General features: G+C 38.6%; 1 protein-coding gene across 1 annotated transcript; it reads right to left on the bottom strand.

The window, feature by feature from the left end:
* Nucleotides 1-1,906: 1,906 nt before the first annotated feature.
* Nucleotides 1,907-14,794, bottom strand: GIMD1 (GIMAP family P-loop NTPase domain containing 1). Its single transcript, XM_049885591.1, has 2 exons — nucleotides 14,402-14,794; nucleotides 1,907-2,167 (listed from the first exon to the last, which is right to left on the bottom strand). The coding sequence occupies exons 1-2, from the start codon at nucleotides 14,792-14,794 to the stop codon at nucleotides 1,907-1,909; spliced, it is 654 nt and encodes a 217-aa protein (XP_049741548.1).
* Between the last annotated feature and the right edge of the window lie 5,879 nt (nucleotides 14,795-20,673).

The raw sequence follows: 20,673 nt of genomic DNA, 5'->3' as shown, positions 1-20,673 counted from the left end.
GAAAATAAAATTTGTTACAACATTCGTGGAAAGAAACCAGGTAAGATATAAAAAAATTAAAACTAAAATGTATATATGCTTCAATTCAAAAATCCCATTCCTGGAAATATAACTTAAAGCAAAAAGTCAGTATTATGTAAAAATACGTGTACATGAAGAGTTGCTGGAGCATTACTCTGAGTTTCAGAGAAGTGGAATGTTCTCTATAGAGCAGTCGTCACAGAGATTATTACGTATGCAACAGGGAATGTTATGCGACCTTTAAAAAGAATGAACCTGAGCTGTGTTTTAGAGTTGGAGGGATTGATATGAAGTAGTATTAAATGGAGGGAAAAAAACCCCAAGATGCTGTAGAGTATGTAATATGAAAAAGTTTTTTAAAAAAGACAAACAGTCCTATATGTGTTTACATGTACATACGTACTGTGTGTGTAATCATTTGAACATGCAGAATAATTACAAGTATACATTGTTTTGTGTCTGGCTTTTTTCTTTCAACATTTTGTTTGGGCAATTCATTTATATTGTTGCATGTAGTTGTAGTTTGCTAATTCTCATTACTCTATAATATTCCATTGTGTGAATCTACCACAGTTACTTATCCATTCTTGTTGATGGATATTTGGATAGCTTCGGGTTGTAGCTATCATGTACTGCCATGAATTCTTTTTGTTTTTTTTAACTTTTTTTCTTTTAATTGTGCTTTAGGCGAAGGTTTATAGAACAAACTAATTTCTCATGAAACAGTACACATATTGTTTTATGACATTGGTTAACAACCCCACGACATGTCAACACTCTCCCTTCTCCACCATGGGTTCCCTATTACCAGCTTTCCTGTCCCCTCCTGCTTTCTAGTCCTTGCCCCTCGGCTGCTGTGCCAGTTTAGTCTCATTTTGTTTTATGGGCCTAATCTTTGGCTGAAGGGTCAACCTCAGTAATGACTTCATTACTGACCTAAAAGGGTGTGCAGGGGCCATAGTCTCAGGGTTTCTCCAGTCTCTATCAGGCCATTAAGTGTGGTCTTTTTTCTCAAGTTAGAATTTTATTCTACACTTTTCTGCAGCTCTTTCAGGGACCCTCTATTGTGATCCCTGTCAGAGCAGTGAGTGGTGGTAGCTGGGCACCATCTAGTTGTACTGGACTCATCTGGCGGAGGCCGTGGTAGATGTGGCCCATTAGTCTTTTGAACTAATCTTTCCTTTGTATCTTTAGTTTTCTTCATTCTCCCTTGCTTCCGAAGGGATGAGACCAGTGGAGTATCTTAGATGGCTGCTCATAGGCTTTTAAGAACACACACACTATTCAGCAAAGTAGAATGTAGAACATTTTCTTTATAAACTATGTTATGACAATTGACCTAGATGTTCCCGGAGGCCATGGTCCGTACAGCCCTCAGCCCAGCAATTCGGTCTTTCAGGGAGTTTGGATGTGTCTATGGAGCTTCCACGACCTTGGCTTGTACAAGTTGTGCTGGCTTCCTCGGTATTGTGTACTGTCTCACCCTTCGCCAAGGTTATCTATTGTCTAGTGTTTTTTTCATCCCTACCCCTCCCCTCCCTTGTAACCATCAAAGATTCTTTCTTTTTGTGTGTAAACCTTTTCATGAGTTTTTACAGTTGTGGTCTCATACAATATTTGTCCTGCCATGAACATTTTTTACATGTCTTTTAGTGCACAAATGTACACATTTCTGCCAGAGATACACCTAGGGATGGAATTGCTCTGTCATCAGGTTTGCATTAGTAGATAATGGCCAAACAGTTTTCCAAAGTGGTTTTTCTAACATAGTCTCATCAACAGTGTGTGGGAGTTCTGACTGTACACATCCATGCTAGGACAGACAGTTTTTGAAACCAGATTTCTGACTCCAAAACCCAATACTTTCTTTCCTTTCACCTAAATTTTATTTAAAGGTAAGACCTTGGTAACGATTTTCTTTTATGAATTCCATAATTCTTTCTAAGATTGGTATTCTTTGTTCATTAAGCGAGCTTCCTTTTTTATACTGGAAAACACATCTGTGATGAATAGAATTTACTAGGGTTAACAGTGTATCAGGGGCCTTCTGGATGTATGATTCTTCACAGAGCCCACATTCTTCTATTTTTTCTGCATGGGTGAAAAGAATGGCAGTATAATTCCTCCAAGCATGTCCCAGAAGTTTCTGAAAGAGAGAAGAAGTTCAGTGGCTATTTGCCTTGGAATGCATTCCTCAAAAATAAGCAAAGGAGTCAATATGGTCCAATTTTGTGTCAACATACATAAAGTGAAGATGGGTCAAGGATCTGACTATTGCAACCAAATGCAGGGAGGTGGGTGGGCTTCTGAAAAAAAGATTTTAGATCTCCATTTTATTTTGCTGTTATAATTGGTGCATACCTTACCTCAAAATTAACAATGCTGCATATGACAAAATTACATTTATAATTTTCTGTAATCAATTATAAAATACTTGCCTGTTAACTTGAGGAGCTCTGGTGGCTTTGTGACTTAGAGCCTGGCTACTAATCAAAAGGTTGACAGTTCAAACTCACCAGCCACTACTTGGAAACCCTATAGGGCAGTTCTACTCTGTCCTATAGGGTCACCATGAGTCAGAATCGACTCTATGGCAACAGGTTTGGTTTTTGTTACCTTGAATTCATTAGAACCACTTAATTTCTTTAATCCAAAGGATCTTGACCAAGGGATATGTGATCTCTTTTTTATTTTTTGGTAGGAATGTTGGGATATTCATCATCACTAAATGCCATGATTATAATCTATTAATTGGCCTACAAACAATAGGAAAGCTAAGATCAAAATACCTTTGGTGATCTGGCACTACTACAAAATACTACTGTGTTTTTTTTTTTATTCTCAGTTCACATGCCTAGAATCAAATACAATTTATCAGATGATTTCTTCTAATGAGGGCTGTTGTTTGGTAATATGTGGAAGATGATTATGTAATAAATTCTTATTTGATTAGTGAAAATACACTGATACAAAAGTAACAGCATGTGACAAATTTTCACAGAATATGAAAGGCATCTAGAAATAACCATTTAACATTTTTGAATATTTTAAAAAGTATATGAAATCATGATAATGTGACAGCAAATAACATTTCTGCCATTCCAAACACTCCCATTACTAAAATATTTCCAAAGTTCCTACCAGTTTATAACAGCCAGAAAAATGTAAAATGCCTGGGATAATCAGAGAAGAGAAAAAAGAAAGAACAACTAACATTTGGGGAGTGCTTACTATGTGTCAGACACTTTGTTAGCACATTACGGTATAGGAAACACACATAGAGGTTGAGTCACACGTTGTCATGGATTGTATTGTGTCCCCCCAAAGTATGTGTCAACTTGGTTAAGCCATGATTCCCAGTATTTTGTGGTTGTCCTCCATTTTGTGATTGATGTAATTTTCCTATGTGTTACAAATACTAATCTCTGCCTCTGGTTAATGGGGCAAGATTTGATTGTGTTAAAGAGGATTAGAGTGGGATGTAAGGCCCTTACCAGGTCACATCCCTGATCCAGGGTATAGGGAGTTTCCCTGGGGCATGGCCTGTGCCACATTTTATCTCTCAAGAGATAAAAGGAAAAGGAAGTGAGCAGAGAGTGGAGACTTCATATCACCAAGAAAGCAGCACCAGGAACAGAGCATGTATTGGAGCCAGGGTTCCTGTGCAGAGAAGCACCTAGTTCAGGGGAAGATTGAAGGCAAGGACCTTTCTCCAGAGCCAAAAGAGAAAGCCCTCCCCTGGAGCTGACACCCTGAATTTGGACTTCTAGCCTACTAGATTGTGAGAGAATAAACTTATATTTGTTAAAGCCATCTGCTTGTGGTATTTCTGTTACAGCAACACTAGATGGCTAAGGTACGTGTATTAGTATAAACTGGTTTAAAAAGGAAACCCTGGTGGTATAATGATTAAGAGCTATGGCTACAGTTTGAATCTACCAGATGCTCCTTGGAAACCATATGGGGCAGTTCTACTCTGTCCTGTAGGGTCACTATGAATTGGAATCGACTTGATGGCAACAGATTTTTTTTTTTTTTTTTTGGATTGTTTTAAAAAAATCTTGAAAAAAAAATTAAAGACAGTCTGGGAAAATATAGAACTGTATTTATTATATTGAATAACTGAAAAAGTGAGAAGAAGGAGAGGAAGGAAAGAAGGGAGTGAAGGAAGGAGGGAGGGAGGAAGGAAGAAAGGATAAGGGGAGATCAGGGAAGAGAAGGAAATAAAAGAAAGAAGCAAAGGAAGAAAGGAAGGGTAAAGGAAGGAAAGAGAAGGGAAGGACGGAAGGACGGGAGGAAGGGAGGAAGGGAGTAAGGAAGGATATGTAAGTCTAGTATGAAAATACTCATGACAACTGTGGGACAAAATATTTTAAATGAGAAACATCTTGAGGCCATGATTATGAATTACAGCTCCTGAAACAGTCTGCTTTTGATCAGAGTCATTTATTTGTACAGCTATCTGTACAACTTGATGTGAGCTCCTTGAAGAAACGTAAGTTTCCATATTGATCAAAGCTTCTAGCACATTGTAAACTGTCCATAAATTTCTGTTTGATTAATTTAGAATTTAGAACTTCATTATCATTGCAAATAGAAGGTTTAGGGCTTTATTTATTTTTTGAAGGCTTAGCTTTGAAGAAGTTTAGTTAATCTATGGAATGCAAAATTTTTCTTTCCTCTAAAGCTTTCCTTTGTTCTGTAGTTCATTATCGTTAGTGTGCCTGTAGTCTGCACTTTCTATTTTGTATTCAGAGGGACACTTTCAAGGCATTGGTCCAAATTTTTTTCCTAGTACTTGTTCAAAATTTGTCTATCCACAGCATAGCATAATTGTATAATTCTGTTGTTGTTAGGTGTCGCCGAGTTGGTTCTGACTCATAGTGATCCTGTGTACAACAGAATGAAACACTGCTCAGTCCTATGCAATCCTCTCGATTGTTGTTATGCTTGAGCCCATTGTTGCAGCCACTGTGTCGATCCATCTCCTTGAGGGTCTTCCTCTTTTTCACTGACTCTCTACCAAGCATTATGTCTTTCTCTAGGAACTGGTCCCTCCTGATAACATGCCCAGAGTATGTGAAAAGTAGTTTTCCCATCCTTGCTTTTAAGGAGCATTCTGGTTGTACTTCTTCCAAGACAGATTTGTTCGATCTTTTAGCAGTCCGTGTTATATTCAATATTCTTCGCCAATACCACAATTTGAAGGTGTCAATTCTTCTTCAGTCTTCCTTACTCATCGTCCAACTTTTGCGTGCATATGAGGTGATTGCAAACACCATGGCCTGGGTCAGGTGCACCCTAGTCTTCAAGGTAACATCTTTGATTTTTTAACACTTTAAAGAGGTCTTTTGCAACAGATTTTCCCAGTGCAATGCATCATTTGACTTCTTGACTCTTGCTTCCATGGGTGTTGATTGTGGATCCAAGTATGCATATTTCTAGTTCTCCTAAAAGTTGCCTGCTTCAAGAAAATTTGAATTGAAGTTTTCAGATGAGTACATAAGAAACTAGTTATTTGTTGTAGCAGAAAGATTCTAAACTTTCAAGAGAATTATTCAAAGAGTTATTTTAATTGGTGTATTCTTGAATGCCCGTAAAACACAAATTAATTCACATAACTCTAACACAACTTGGCCTAAGTATATCGATAATGTCAACATGCCATTTTTGCTAATGGTGACATAGCAAAATTAGCAGACCTCTTCAGAGCTTGTCATATTATCAATATATCGGGCAGAATATTTGATTGAGGAAGAATCAAAGGGTCCTAAAATAAATGAATAATGGTTAAAAAATAATAAAGTGCTACATATATCAAAGACTGCAGCCTTCAGTATGGGTGACATCTCAACATAAAGAACTGCTCGATATAAACAAAAATTCTAACAACTGGACCAATAAGCAACATCATGATAAATGGAGAAAAGATTGACGTCGTCAAGGATATCATTTTACTTGGATCCACAATCAACCCCCAGGAAGCAGCAGTCAAGAAATCCCATGACTGCATTGGACAAATCTGGTGCAAAAGACCTCTTTAAAGTGTTAAAAAACAAAGATATCACCTTGAAGAGTAAAGTGCGCCTGACCCAAGCCATGGTGTTTTCAATTGTGTCGTATGCATGCGAAAGCTAAACAATGAATAAGAAGACTGCAGAATTGACGCCTTTGAGTTGTGGTGTTGGAGAAGAATACTGAATATACCATGGACTCCCAAAGAATGAAAAATCTGTCTTGGAAGAAGTACAACCAGAATGCTCCTTAGAAGCAAGGATGGAGAGACTACGTCTCACATAGTTTGGACATGTTATTAGGAGGGACCAGTCCCTGGAGAAAGACATCATGCTGGGTAAAGTAGAAGATCACAGAAAAAGAGGAAGACCCTCAAGGAGATGGATTGACACTGTGGCTGCAACAATGGGCTCAAGCATAACAACGATCATGAAGATTGCAAAGAACTGGGCAATATTTCCTTCTGTTGTACATAGGGTCTCTATGAGTCAGAAACGACTCTATGACCCCAAACAACAACATATATCATATCTAGTCTCTGGACCATTTGAACAACAATTACCTGGGATGCTTGCCAAAAATGCATCAGAATCTCTAGGGATAATGCCTGGGAATCTGAATTTTTGAAACTCCAGGTAGTTCATTCCTTCAGCAAATATTTATTGTGAGTCTAATTTGTTCCATGTATTTTCTAGACCCTAAAAGGACACAATGGAAACCCTGGTGGTATAGTGGCTAAGTGCTATGGCTGCTAACCAAAAAAGTTTGGCCGTTCAAATCCACCAGGTGCTCCTTGGAAATTCTATGCAGCAGTTCTACTCTGACCAATAGGGTCGCTATGAGTCAGAATCGACTCAATGGCAATGAGTTTTAAGGACACAGTGGGGAACAAGATAGATAAATTTCTTGCTTATATCTAATGGATATTCTGTCTACTTACCAAAGTTAGAGATGAGGAAGAGGGACATGCAGAAAAGAAATACTTTCGATTTGTTGTCACTCCAAGTGATACAGAAAATATGATTGGCACTGTAGAGGCAGATATTTAGCCCAGTTGTAGGTGGGCTGGCAAGGGAGAGTAAAAGAGAGGGGTCAGGAAATGTTTCTAGCATGTGATGGTGTCTTGAGCTGATTCTTGAAAAATGTGTAAAAGTTAAAAAGGGGGAGCCCTGGTGGCGCAGTAGTTAAGAGCTATGGCTGCTAACCAAAAAGTTGCCAGTTTGAATCCACCAGCTGCTCCTTGGAAACCCTATGGGGCAGTTCTACTCTGTCCTATAGGGTCTCTATGAGTTAGAATTGACTCAATGGCAACAGGTTTGGTTTTTTGGTTTAAAGACATAAAGGGCGTCCCTGAGTGGTGCAAATGATTAATAGGCTCAGCTGCTAACCTAAAGACTGGAGGTTCTAGTTCACTCAGAGTTGCCTCAGAAGAACATCCTGGTGATCTACTTCTGAAAAATCAGCCATTGAGAATCCTGTGAAACCCAGTTCTACTCTGACACACATAGGGTTGTCATGAGTCAAAATCAATTCGATGACATTGGTTCTGGTTTTTTTTTTAAAGACATAAAATACTAAGTAAAGAGAGTGAGTGAGTCTTATTGAGGATTATATGCTAATGAGATTTTCTGTATAAGTAAAACTATTGCATTTGATCCTTGATCACTCTGATCTCTGGAGGTTTCTCAAATTTAGAGCCAGACCTAAAATCCACCCAGTTAACACTGGTGTGGCCATACTGACTGTCATAATAATAAAATGCTTACATAAAGGCAAACCTGTTGTCGATGAGTCAGACTCACAGCAACTCTATAGGACAGAGTAGAACTGCCCCATAGGGTTTCCAAAGAGTGGTTGGTAGATTCAAACTGCCAACCTTTTGGTTAGTAGCCTGAGCTCTTAACCACTGTGCCACCAGGGCAAGTTAATACTACTGTCCTTAGTCCCTTGAGTCATATCTCAGACCTATCCACTGGGCATTGGTTGATGCTTGGACCATAATTTTCATGAAATATTTTTTTAAAGATTGCCCTAATAAAAATACATGTTAATAAACTGTTTGGCACAATGATCCTTTCCCGAGTTGAAAAAATCAGAATTCTTTGATAGTATAGAATTCATATAGTTCTTCTCTTTTTAGGTTAGTCCTTGTTTGTATTAAATGGTGTAACTTTCACAGTGTTCCTTTAGTTTCTAGTTTTGTACACTTCAACATTAACAGGTTCCTGCTTTGTCACCCCCAGATAGTTTCTTTACTTTAAACCATAATCTCATTCAGGGAAAATGAGGTAAAGAACCTAAGGATAATAGATTTGTAAGCTCTACACCACTTATGAGTCCATGTGTTCAGTCACTGGGAAGTTTTTGCATGTTGATAATTATTTATGAAAGGATGCTCATATCCTAAACTGAGAGAAATTGCACTTTTGAATTTCTGCCAAAAAGAGAAAAGAGTGCTTGATTTAGCTTATAATCTTTAGATTGATTTTTGGCCAGAAAATAGTGGAATATTTGCAAGTAGTGTCACTTGGTGTATAGTCATCATGTTAGTGGCCAAACATGTTCTCTATGGACCCAGAGAAAGTTGATTGATACCTCACATAAAAATCCAAGAGCAAGATAAAGTTAATGTAGGTTATCTGATGTTAATAATTTAAATGCAGTACTAAGTGAGATGGAGAGTTTACAATCAATCATGAATTGTTAGGTTTCAGAGTGCTAATGGGTATGAGTTCGTCTAGTCCTTTTGGGACAACTAAGAGTATAAACTTTATTTTCCAGGAATTATGTTCATTTTCCCAGGACCTCACCAGCCCTGCCCCATTTGTTTGTGGTTGATGAAATCATAGCATCTGGACTTTTAGGGGGAAACTTTTTTAAAAAAGCCAACTATTACATCAACTGAGAAAAAAAAAAATCATGGAACAGGAGGACAATAAGGGCCATTCTTTATGTTTTATGCTATTCCCTTACCCTCATCCCACTTAAAACGCCACATTTTCCTTCTCAGAGAGCCAAAGCCGAATGATAAGACCTTGTTAGATGAGAATGTATATTTGGGTTCAGAGAATACTCAGATGGTAGGGAATTTAGAGATCGTCTGTTCAAATTGCCTCATTTTACAGATGAGGCTATTGAGGCCTTGTGACGTTAAACAGCTTCACCAAAGCCACATAGTTGATTGTTGGCAGGCCCAGGCTTATAACAGAGTTCCTCAGCTCTCAGGTTCATGTACTCTCCATTGAATTGGGGGCTTCTCAGTTTAACCTTACTAAGCCAGTGAATTTTTTCCCACAGTTTTCTAAAATTTTAAGGGAGTTACATATAGTTCTAAATTAGGGCCATGAAACCCTGGTGGCATAGTGGTTAAGTACTAGCTGCTAACCAAGAGGGCAGCAGTTCAAATCCTTTAGGTGCTCCTTGGAAACTCTGTGGGGCAGTTCTACTGTGTCCTATATGGTCGCTATTAGTTGAAATTGACTCGATGGCAGTGGGTTTGGTTTTTTGGGGGGTTTATGTTTGATTTCACTTGTACTTTCTTCTGAAGTCTATCGAGATAAGCCCAAAAAGGCTATTTATACAAATAATATGTCCTATTTTTAAGGTATGACAAATATTACCAATAAAATAATGAGCTTAGCTAAGATTTACCATCCACCAGAGTCTGGGTTAAGCAATGTACTGTTCTGTCAATATGGCAATCACCAGTAAACCCAGTAAAATAGACACTATTATCATTCACAATTTACCAATGAAGAGACTGAGGATTAGAGAAATTAATTAACTTTCCCAAGGTCACAAAGCAAATGAGTAGTTAAGCAAGAAGTTGAACACAGGTATAGCTTACTCCGGAAGCCATGCCCTTAACCTTTATAATATTTTGCACATATCTTGTAGTTCATTTGAATGACTACTCATCACAATCTGGGTAGTAACAATAGCAATAAGACAACAATGATAGTAGTAATTATTCATCAGGTTCTGTGAACCCACTAAGTCAGGCACAATGCCAGGTACTTTATTAAATATAACCCTTAGAACTCTTTCACATAGGTAAAAGTATCCTCATTTTACAAGTGAGAAACTGAAGCCAAGTAAATTGCAGTGATTTGTTTATAGTCATATAGCTAGAAAGCAGCAAGGTTCGTTTTCATCTAGGTTCTATCTAATAACTAAGTCTGTTTGTGTTATTTAGTGTTCTCAGGCCCCGCATTGGTCTCTCTGAGCCTTTTGTACACGAACCCACCCACAACATCAACAGTTGAGTTGTTGATTAGGAAACAAAAATACATGCTTGAAGCCTGCTTATACACCATAATAAATGTGATACTATGATAGCAGAAAGGATGTGGACTTTAGTCAGTTCCTGGGTTCAACCCTAGAGCTGCTTGGATGCCTGTCAGTTCTTCCCTAAGGTGACTTTACTAATATTAGATTTTTTAAAAAAATATTCAAATGACAATTCAGATAAAATTCAGATGAATCATTCCCTTTGTTTCCCAGTTTAGGGCAGAGGACTCATTGATGTCGCCATCACTTTGCTGTAATGAATGATGGCCTAACATAGATAAAGAAAAAGGGATCATTTGGGAGAAATATTTCAATCATGACAGCTAGCAGGCTGTAACCCCTCTGCAAAATATTAGAGCACAAGCTGGGAAAGACATTGAAAAAGACAATAGAGAGGTGCAGGAATTCCCTGGCATCAGTCTTGCAGACTCCTTCCGTGGCAGGCATGGATGACCCAGAAAAGGAGAAAGGAAAATGGGCAAGGCAGATGGTCCATTTGCCACTTAGCTTCAGTCACGAAGAAAAAGAAATTCGTAGTGTGTGTGGAACCAGAAAACCTTAAGGGCTACTTGATCCTTCCTAACAGCTGCTGGTGCTGTTGAATATTCAGATGTTATGCAGCTGCTGCCGATCTGCTAGCACATCCAGATGGCTACCACCAGCTTCGGAGACACCTTCAGGAAGAAGGTCAGAAACAGTCAGCTTGTGCTTAGATGACCTTTTACCAAAAGCAACGGTGAAAGCCCAGAAGAGGCCTGCTGTGCCTCCAGAGCTTGTGGGTGCCCCTGAGGATTACTAAGACTTGGCTACTGAGTTCTCCTGGGAAGGAGAAGTTTTTTATTCTGGAAAATTATTCTGGATCTGAGCTTTGTTTTAGCCCATCTCCTCTCTGTCATCAACTCCTGAATTGGACATTGAATTAAGGAAGGCAGCTGTAAGAGGGAAAGGCTGTATACCAGATACTGTTTAAAAAGACCAGAGACATGTATGAATCAGATTCACTTATATCTAAAAAAAATATATATATATATTAGGGAGTTACAATATTGTTCTATATCCTAAAACTGGAAAAATTTATTTTAAAAATAAAAGTCTCTTAGAATTTTCTTTTTGACTCAGCATAGAACCATCATAGAGAAAAAAGTGGGGACATAGGAAGAGAGTCAGTTTAGCTTTTGAAAAATAACTGTTTGCATTTACTGAATTTTATCCATTTATAACAAAGCTAAGGAGCCCTGGTTGCACAATGGTTAAAGCACTCAGATGAAAACCAAAAGGTCAGCAGTGCCAACCCACCAGCCACTCCAAAGTAGAAAGCTGTGGCACTCTACTTCCTAAAGATCACAGCCTGGGAAACCTAGGGAGCAGTTCTGCTCTGTCCTATGGGGTCGCTATGAGCTGGAATCAACTCGATGGCACACGCCCACAGCATAATAAAGCTAAATGTTTACTGAACAGCAGTTTTAAATGAATTAAAAAAAAACTTTTAAAACTGTACACTTATGTAATAGAGATAGGTTTCCCTCCATTTGATTTCTACAGAAATATTTTTTGAAATGCAGACTTTAATAGCTTAGGAACGGTTTATGGGCTTTTTTAGATTCCACATTGTTTCTTAATTGCAATCATCTTCTCGTTTCTTTGATTTGTACAGAATGTCCTTGATTTTTCAGGAGTTGGATAATGAGGATTATTTTTTATACTCTTGTCACCCTAATTTTTTCCGCTAGTTTCTTGTAATTACACATATGGCTTTTTTTTTTTTCATTTTTAGAAACATGCACAATTACTGAAAAACAAAATGTGTGTCTTTCTTTTAAGAAAAATCTTATGCCATTACTAGTTAAAAGGAAAAAATCCTTTCTCTAAAACAAAGTATATTCTCTTTCCGGATGTAACAGGTCCTACATCAGCATGGTCTGAGATTAGACCAAAAGAAGAGTAGCACATATACAAATTCTACTTGAATGAAAAATGCGCTCCTTATTTTCCATACAGTTTATCTCTGGAGCTTCTAACAGACATGGGTTTTCTGAGCTCAATGTCTCAGTGAGGCAGCTAGGTAATATCACTGAAGTCCTACAATTAAACTTGAGTGGCCCAGGCTAGAGAATCAAGAGACTGAAAACAATGAGCAGCTTCCAGAAATTTTTGGTCATAGTCTACATGTTGTTTTGGGTTGCTGTCAAGTCAGTTTCAACTCATAGTGACCCTATGTACAACAGAATGAAACTCTGCCCTGTCCTGAGCCATCCTCATATTCATTGCTATGTTTGAGCCCATTGTTCCAGCCACTGTGTCAATCCATCTTGTTGAGGGTCTTCCTCTTTTCTGGCCACCATAGCATGATGTTTTCTCCAGGAACTGGTCCCTCTCCCCCTGATAACATGTCCACATATATATATCCACTACCCATCAGTCAGCTTGTCGTACTGTGATGGCTTGTGTGTTGCTATAATGCTGGAAGCTATGCCACTGGTATTTCAAATACCAGGAGGGTCACCCATGGTGGACAGACTAAGACAGACTAGAAAGGCCTGGTGATCTACTTTAAAAAGTTAGCCAGTGAAAACACAATGGATCACAACAGAATAGTGCCCAATATAATGTTAGAAGATGAGCCACCTAGGTTGAAAAAAAAAAAAGGCACTCAAAATACACAGTGGTCACAACAACGGACTCGAGCATACCAGTGAGAGTGAAGATGGCACACTACTGGGCAATGTTTAGTTCTGTCATACATGGGGTTGCCACGAAAGGGACCCAAATCAATAGCAACCAGCAACAATAACAAATCACACACACACACACGTGCGTGCATGTGCACACACACGGATTTATTATTCTATTTCCTAGCTCTGGCCATACCCGGGGCATTTCTCCTCCATTCAGCTTCTCTCATAAACTGACTGAATAAATATTCAACTTAGCAACTTGTAACAAAGGAACAAACAAAAACGGTAGAGCCCTAGGCAAAGGTGTCATACTTTTTTTTTCATTCTGAGTTTGCTGTAGGCTTCTCATGCCTAGAATGGAGGAGTTACTGACCCTACAGATGATGAGGCTGTGCTTGCCTCTGTTTCTTTCCTATGAGGAAAGCGTAGATCTCTCCTGAATGTTTAACTGTGCTGTCTTAGTGAAGCCTCTCACATTATACTATTTTAGTACTTAATGCATTGTCTTACTCTTGTTTGTTATCAATTTGTCTCTTGTAGACTGTAAGCTTTTTGAAGGGAGAGCCCATGTCTTATTCACCAGTCATTGAGCTCTGTGCAGGTGCTCAATGCACAGCGTTCAACAACTGAGTCAGTGAATGAACACCAGTTTGTTGGTGAACTATAAGAGATTTCACCATGACATTGAACAGATGCAAGTCAGTACATTAGGCAGTAGTTCTGAAACTTGACCATCCTTAAGAATCATGTGGAAAGTTTATTAAAATACAGATACTCAGGATTCCAGGGATTCTGTTTCAGTAGGTATTGAATGACTCTGTATTTTTAACAAGCACCCCAGATGACTCTGATACAGATTGTCTGGGGACCACACTTTACAAACATATTCAGGTTTTCAGTTCTCAAAGGTTTGAGACTTAGGGAACTGCTGAAGTTTTGCATTTCTATTTTTTTTTTTCATATGACCCAGTTGTAAAATGACTGACTGATTCCCCTAAGGGAAATTGTAACAATGACTATCGGTGGGAAAAGCATGTAATTTTTACTATTTCAATGTGACCAGCACTGTGTGCTTTATTCTTTTAAGAAAACTTTGGCTTGCTTACTTCGGACATGTCATCAGAAAAGACCAATTGCTAGCAAAGGACATCATGTTTGGTAAACTAGAGGGTCACCGTGAATGAGCGAAACCCTCAGTGAGATATAGTAACACAATAGCTACAGTTAGACTCAATCAAACATATCAACTACCATGAAGATGGTACAGGACAGGGCAAAGTTTTGCTGTTATACGTAAGGTCGACATGAGTCAGAGCTGACCTGACAGAAACTAACAACTGTCAGGATAATGTCCAGCAAATATGAATACTGGCATTAGTGAATTTGCCTCTTTGAATTACCTGGATCATACGGATTGGGGAAGATGCTTCCTGTCCACAGAAAGGCATGTCTGCTCTCTGCACCAGCAGTGCAAGGTGGAGACCATCTTGCCCAAAGTGATGTGCCAGGGCCTTCTTGATCTCCTTTTTCACATGTTTCTTGCTCAGGTGGCTGTGTGGATAGCCTGGAGTGTCCAGCACCCTGACCTGCAGGGTTATCTCATGACCCCTTCGGCGCATGAAGCTGTGGAGGTGACAGCTGCGGCCCAGGCTACAACCTTTAGTCACGGAACATGGAGCAAAGCTACTGTGGAAGTCATTGCTTCCCAGCAGAATGTTTCCAGCAGAACTTTTTCCACTTTGAGTCACACCAAAGAGGGCCAAGTTGATGATCACCTTGTTGGAGTCTGTCATGGCTGTGGTAAACAAAGGTATAACATGAATAGTTAGGCTTCTATATTCATCCAGTGGCAGCTTCCTACCTAGCCTGGTGCACTCTCAGCATTACTCTTTGATTTGCCTTTACCTCATTCATTCATGGTGACCAAATTATGGAGGGGTGGAAATACGCCATTGACAGAGGGGAATACTGAAATGATATTAGTAGTTCATACTGAGAGGGAAGAGAAAAGTCACATACAGATTCAGAAGGGGGAAGGAAGAAGCAGTAATTGAAGGAAAGTGAGAAAAATAAAAAATGAATTATTTTTCAGAGAAACATGAGAATAACGTAAACCTTTTTTAGGAGGACTATGTTAACTCATCCATGTGGTAGATGAGTTTGGTTTAGGAATGGGTGTTGAGGTTCCTGAGCTCAGGGACATAGTTAGCAGCAGTATTTGAAAATTATTCGCTTTTGAAAGAGAAGTAGAAACAGTGGAAGAAACAGCACTTCTTACTTTTTTAACGATGTACTCACTTCACCCCCTTAATACGTAAGTGGCATCTGCAAAAAATCATCTTTTCCAACTTCCTGAATGCTTCTCTTCTATGAAACATGAATTATGTTAAAGAAGCCTTCTGTTTCTATTTACTAAAGTTTTTTTCTTTTATTATTATTATTTTTTTAACAACCAGGCAACATTATCACAAAAATGAAAACTACTTGTAATTTCTATTATGAAATAATTAATAAATAATCTCCATGGCCCATCATTATAAAGTGCCGACTCTTCAATAAAGAAAATAAAGCCCAATACATTTTCAGCTCAGTTAGGAGCTAGTAGAATCTTGGGAGAGTCTATTCTGTTTCTACCACCTATAAAGGGTAGTTAACCTTTTGTACAGAGCATAAACCCCTTATAGTGTTGTAAGGCTATAAATCATTTTTATTAGATTGACGAGGCGTGGCTACTGTCCAATTACCAAACATGCTCAAGCTGTGTGTTTAGAAATAAGACATTTTAATTTAGTATAGTTATTAGTTTTGCTTATAACCTGTAATTCTACCATTATCTAGTTTTATGTACCTCAGACCTCCCTAGTCCTGTAACACTTCTCATTTCAACCTCCCCAGACCCTACCACGATCACTTTGAAGGAAACTCACTCACCTACATAAAAATATCTTCCAAGTTGGCTCCAGCTCACCCAGTTCTTTCAGCTGTGTCAGCTGCATTAAAGTGGTAATTTATTGATTCCTTTTTACTCTAGAATCAGACTGTTGGTATTTTTGAAATATGAGCATTCAATCCCAACTCATTTGTTTATATCACATACCTTTTCCAGTCTCAAAAAAATGCGTTCTCTACAAAGACTTCCCTCAAGTTGGTGCCGTTGTTCCTCGGTACGAACTTTAACCTGAGAGTGTTACTGTACCACTCTGGGACTGATACAATATGTTATTTTATTTAGTTAATCTATAACCAGACATTCTTTTTATAAATGACTGTCTCTAATCAGCATTGACTCTTTTATGTCACCTGATAGACTTGTAATTTCTATAGGTACTTCCTAAGACTTCTCTTTCCAGGATTAAACTCTTTCGTATGGGGCCTTACTAAAAAGTAACCATTGGTTGATAGCATAAAAGATGCAGGATTGGTAAGCATTAAATAGAAACTAGGCATTCTTTAGCAATGGTCACAATTTTTTCATTCTAATTGATGAGCACCATATCTCAATTTCATGAAAAGTTTCAAAAAACAGTTAAGTAATATATGTTAAATAATTACATATTGATTTCAAAACAATATTTAGTTCATAAAGAAAAAAAAATCTAAGAAGACTATTTTGGTTATTCTTGTACAATTGAAATGGATTATCTTAACTGATTAAATCCCTAACATGTTTGTTTCATCACAGTTTCCACATCAATTAATGAGAGCATATTTAGGAGAAAAAGCTATAATTAACTCCAAATTGAGGCCAAATAACTTTTATTTAAAAAATTTGGGTTTCATTCTGCTTCTGAAAGCTTATATTTGATTTTTTTCCACATGGTAGTATATAATCCATACTTTCCAAAACACTTTCTCAGCGTGTAAGATGCAGAAACCTTAGTCTGGTATCTTCTGGTCTACTGTATCCCGTACCCCTCAAAAAGCCTGAGAAGTACATATTTTCTGTGTGAAGGGAACTTGGAGTCATCTGGAATGCTTTATGATTTCATGGACAGAGTTAAAAAGTCTTCTTCCTGTGTGGAAATGACAAGGGAAACGTGAACCGGATTCGTTCATCCGACAAGCACGTTTGAGTTTCTTGAATGTTGCAGAAAGAACCTCCCCCAGGTGGCAGTAACAGCCTGTTTCTAAGAAGTGATTGTGCACCAGAATGTATTTTCATTTCCTTCCTCAAGCCATAAACTGGCATTCTTTATCTAGGTAACCTACAACAACACATACTGAGTGGGGCAAAGCCAAGCCTTCCTTTCTGTGTTCCTTGATAGCATTTGGTGTATACTTGTATATACACTTGAAGGCAAGTGTAGGAGGTTCTTAGCGTTCTGAAACCCTCCACTTTGTAATCATTGTTTAAGTCATCTGCTGAATATGACAGTTGACTGAAAAATAAGCTTCAGAGTTCATATGCTCTGAACTAAGTCCAATGAATAAGTCCATTGGACTTATTTTAAGTTCAATTAGACTGCAAAATTTTAAAATAATTTCTAACCACTTAAAGAAGGTTTTAGATCTGAATTAACTTAGAAGTCCTATAGAATGGTAATTTGTTGTTATAGATGATATTGAATGATGGTTAATTTTTTTAAATTAGGGTGAAAAAAATTGAAAAATTACCTTCGCACTTTCACTGACTTGGCTAAATATAATGTAGGAGGAATAAGGTTGACTCCAGAACTTCTCTTAAGGTGGGAATTTTATTTAAGAAAACAGTTTGAATAGCAATTCGACGTGAGAAAGGGAATTCTGAGAACAGGGGCCAAACTCCCAAAAAGTGATAGCTCTACTGCTGAGGATATATGACAAGCTGCAAAGAAAACACAGATGAGGGTACAGAAGGAGGGAGGGAGGGAGGGGATGAGGAGAGAAAGGAGGAGAGATATAGATTGAGGAAGAACCGTAACATGGCAAGAATCCGGATCTCCCACTTGTGGGAATGGTTGAGGGACTATTACAGAGCACAAAAAGCTAATGTTCTATTTTAAGTTCTTTGCATAGCTTTGATGCATAGTCTGTCATATTCATAGTCACCGTGTGTGAAGGTAGCTTTTTTTTTTTTTTTTTTTTTCCTGTTCGTTGGCTTTCGGTAGTTTTCACAATTTTATTTGACAGAAATTAAGGGAAAGGGCTGAGGTCCATCTGTGAATTAGCACAAGATAGGAACCACACGTTCCGAGGATAGAGAAGGACCAGTCAGTGTTTCATTCTGTTGTGGATAGGGTTGCTATGAGTTGGAACTGACTTGATGGCACTTAAAAACAACAACAGGAACCACACAAGCTGGAGATCGTGAGCTGATGTTTGAACTGGAGTAATTCAGGATAGGAAGTTGAAGCTAGAAGGACACTTAAAAAAAAAAAAAGTGTTGTTTTCAAGTCAGTTCCAACTCATAGCGACCTACAGGACAGAGTAGAACTGCCCCATATGGTTTCTGAGGAGTGGCGGGTGGATTGGAACTGACAGCCTTTTGGTTAGTACCCGAGCTCTTAACCACTGCACCACTGGGGCTCCGGATGGAGACCAGTCCCACGAACTTGCAGAAATCTTTGGGAGGGCATTATGAGATATTATGGGATAAGAGTGTCCAGCTGACATGAGTAACAATTATATATATATTTTTACATATATATATATATATATACACACCTTGTCAACACCCTGGTGGCACAGTGGTTTAAAAGTTTGGCTGCCAACCAAAAGGTCTGTGGTTCAGATCCACCAGCTGAGACTTGGAAACTTTATGGGGCAGTTCTACTCTGTCCTATAGGGTCACTATGAGTTAGAATTGACGCCACAGCAACAGGTTTGGTTTTGCCAACACCATAATTCAAAGGTATCAATTCTTTATTATGAATAAGAACAAGGGGCACACAATTCAAACCAATACAAACTAGAATTTGTCAAAAACTGTGAGAGTACCTTTAAATCATAGTAAAGAATTGATGCATTTGAATTATGGTGTTGACGAAGAATATTAAATATACCATGGACTGCCAGAAGAATGAACAAATCTGTCTTGGAAGAAGTACAGAATGCTCCTTAGAAGCGAGGATGGTGAGACTTCATCTCCATACTTGGACATGTTATCAGGTGGGACCAATCCATGGAGAAGGACATCATGCTTGGGAAAGTAGAGGGTCAGGGAAAAAGAGGAAGACCCTCAACGAGATGGATTGTCACTGTGGGTGCAAAAGTGGGGTCAAACCTAGCAACAATTGTGAGGATGGCACAGGACTGGGCAGTGTTTCATTCTGTTGTACATAGGGTGGCTCTGAGTCAGAACTGACTCATCAGCACCTAATAACAACATATACATATATATAGGTAGATAGATCTGTGTGTGCATTATATGTATAATTTATGCCTCTAAACTTGGCGAAATTTTATCTCTATACTCAGTAAAATTAAGTTTTGATATAGTTTTTGACTTCTAGTAATTTGATTCCCCCACGTGTCTGTCAGTTTGTCATACTGTGGGGGCTTGTGTGTTGCTGTGATGCTGGAAGCTATGCCAACAGTATTCAGATACCAGCAGGGTTACCCATGGAGGACAGGTTTCAGCTGAGTTTCCAGACTAAGACAGACTAGGAACAAGGACCCGGCAGTCTACTTCTGAAATGAATTAGCCAGTGAAAACCTTATGAAGGGCAGCAGAACATTGTCTGATATAGTGCTGGAAGATGAGCCCCCCAGGTTGGAAGGCACTCAAAAGATAACTGGGGGAGAGCTGCCTCCTCAAAGCGAGTCGACCTTAATGATGTGGATGGAGTAAAGCTTTTGGGACCTTCGTTTGCTGACGTGGCACAACTCAAAATGAGAGGAAACAGCTGCAAACATCCATTAATAATCAGAACATGGAATGTACGAAGTATGAGTCTAGGAAAATTAGAAATTATCAAAAATGAAATGGAACGCACATTCATATCCTAGGCATTAGTGAGCTGAAATGGACTGGTATTGGCCATTTTGAATTGGACAATCATATAGCCTACTATGCTGGGAATGATAACTCGAAGAGGAATGGTGTTGCATTCATCGTCAAAAAGAACATTTCAAGATCTATCCTGAAGTACAACGCTGTCAGTGATAGGATAATATCCATATGACTACAAGGAAGACCAGTTAATACGAATATTATTCAAATTTACGTACCAACCACTAGGGCCAAAGAGGAAGAAATAGAAGATTTTTTATCAGCTGCTGCAGCCTGAAATTGATTGAACATGCAATCAAAATGCATTGGCAATTACTGGCGATTAGAATACAAAAGTTGGAAACAAAGAAGAAGGATCAGTTGTTGGAAAATATGGTCTTGGTGACAGAAGCAATACCAGAGATCGAATGATAGAATTTTGCAAGACCAATGACTTCCTTGCAAATACCTTCTTTCACCAACATAAACAGCAACTATACACATGGACCTCACCAGATGGAACACACAGAAATCAAATTGACTACATCTGTGGAAAGAGACAATGGAAAAGTTCAATATCATCAGTCGGAACAAGGCCAGGGACTGACGGTGGAACAGACCATCAATTGCTCATATGCAAGTTCAAGCTGAAACTGAAGAAAATCAGAGCAAGTCCATGAGACCCAAAATATGACCTTGAGTATATCCCACATGAATTTAGAGACCATCTGAAGAATAGATTTGATGCATTGAACACTAGTG

Source organism: Elephas maximus, chromosome 5, assembly GCF_024166365.1.
Source record: "Elephas maximus indicus isolate mEleMax1 chromosome 5, mEleMax1 primary haplotype, whole genome shotgun sequence".
In the NCBI taxonomy this organism is placed as follows: domain Eukaryota; kingdom Metazoa; phylum Chordata; class Mammalia; order Proboscidea; family Elephantidae; genus Elephas; species Elephas maximus.
This window is presented reverse-complemented; position numbering and strand designations above follow the sequence as displayed.

Bases quoted from the DNA above. Each gene is read 5' to 3' on its own strand.
- GIMD1 (XM_049885591.1), bottom strand. From the start codon at position 14,794: ATGACAGACTCCAACAAGGTGATCATCAACTTGGCCCTCTTTGGTGTG. The intron at 2,168-14,401 runs GTAATTCAAAGA...TCTCTCTTTCAG, and splicing joins CCCCAATCCGTATGATCCAG to AAACTTCTGGGACATGCTTG.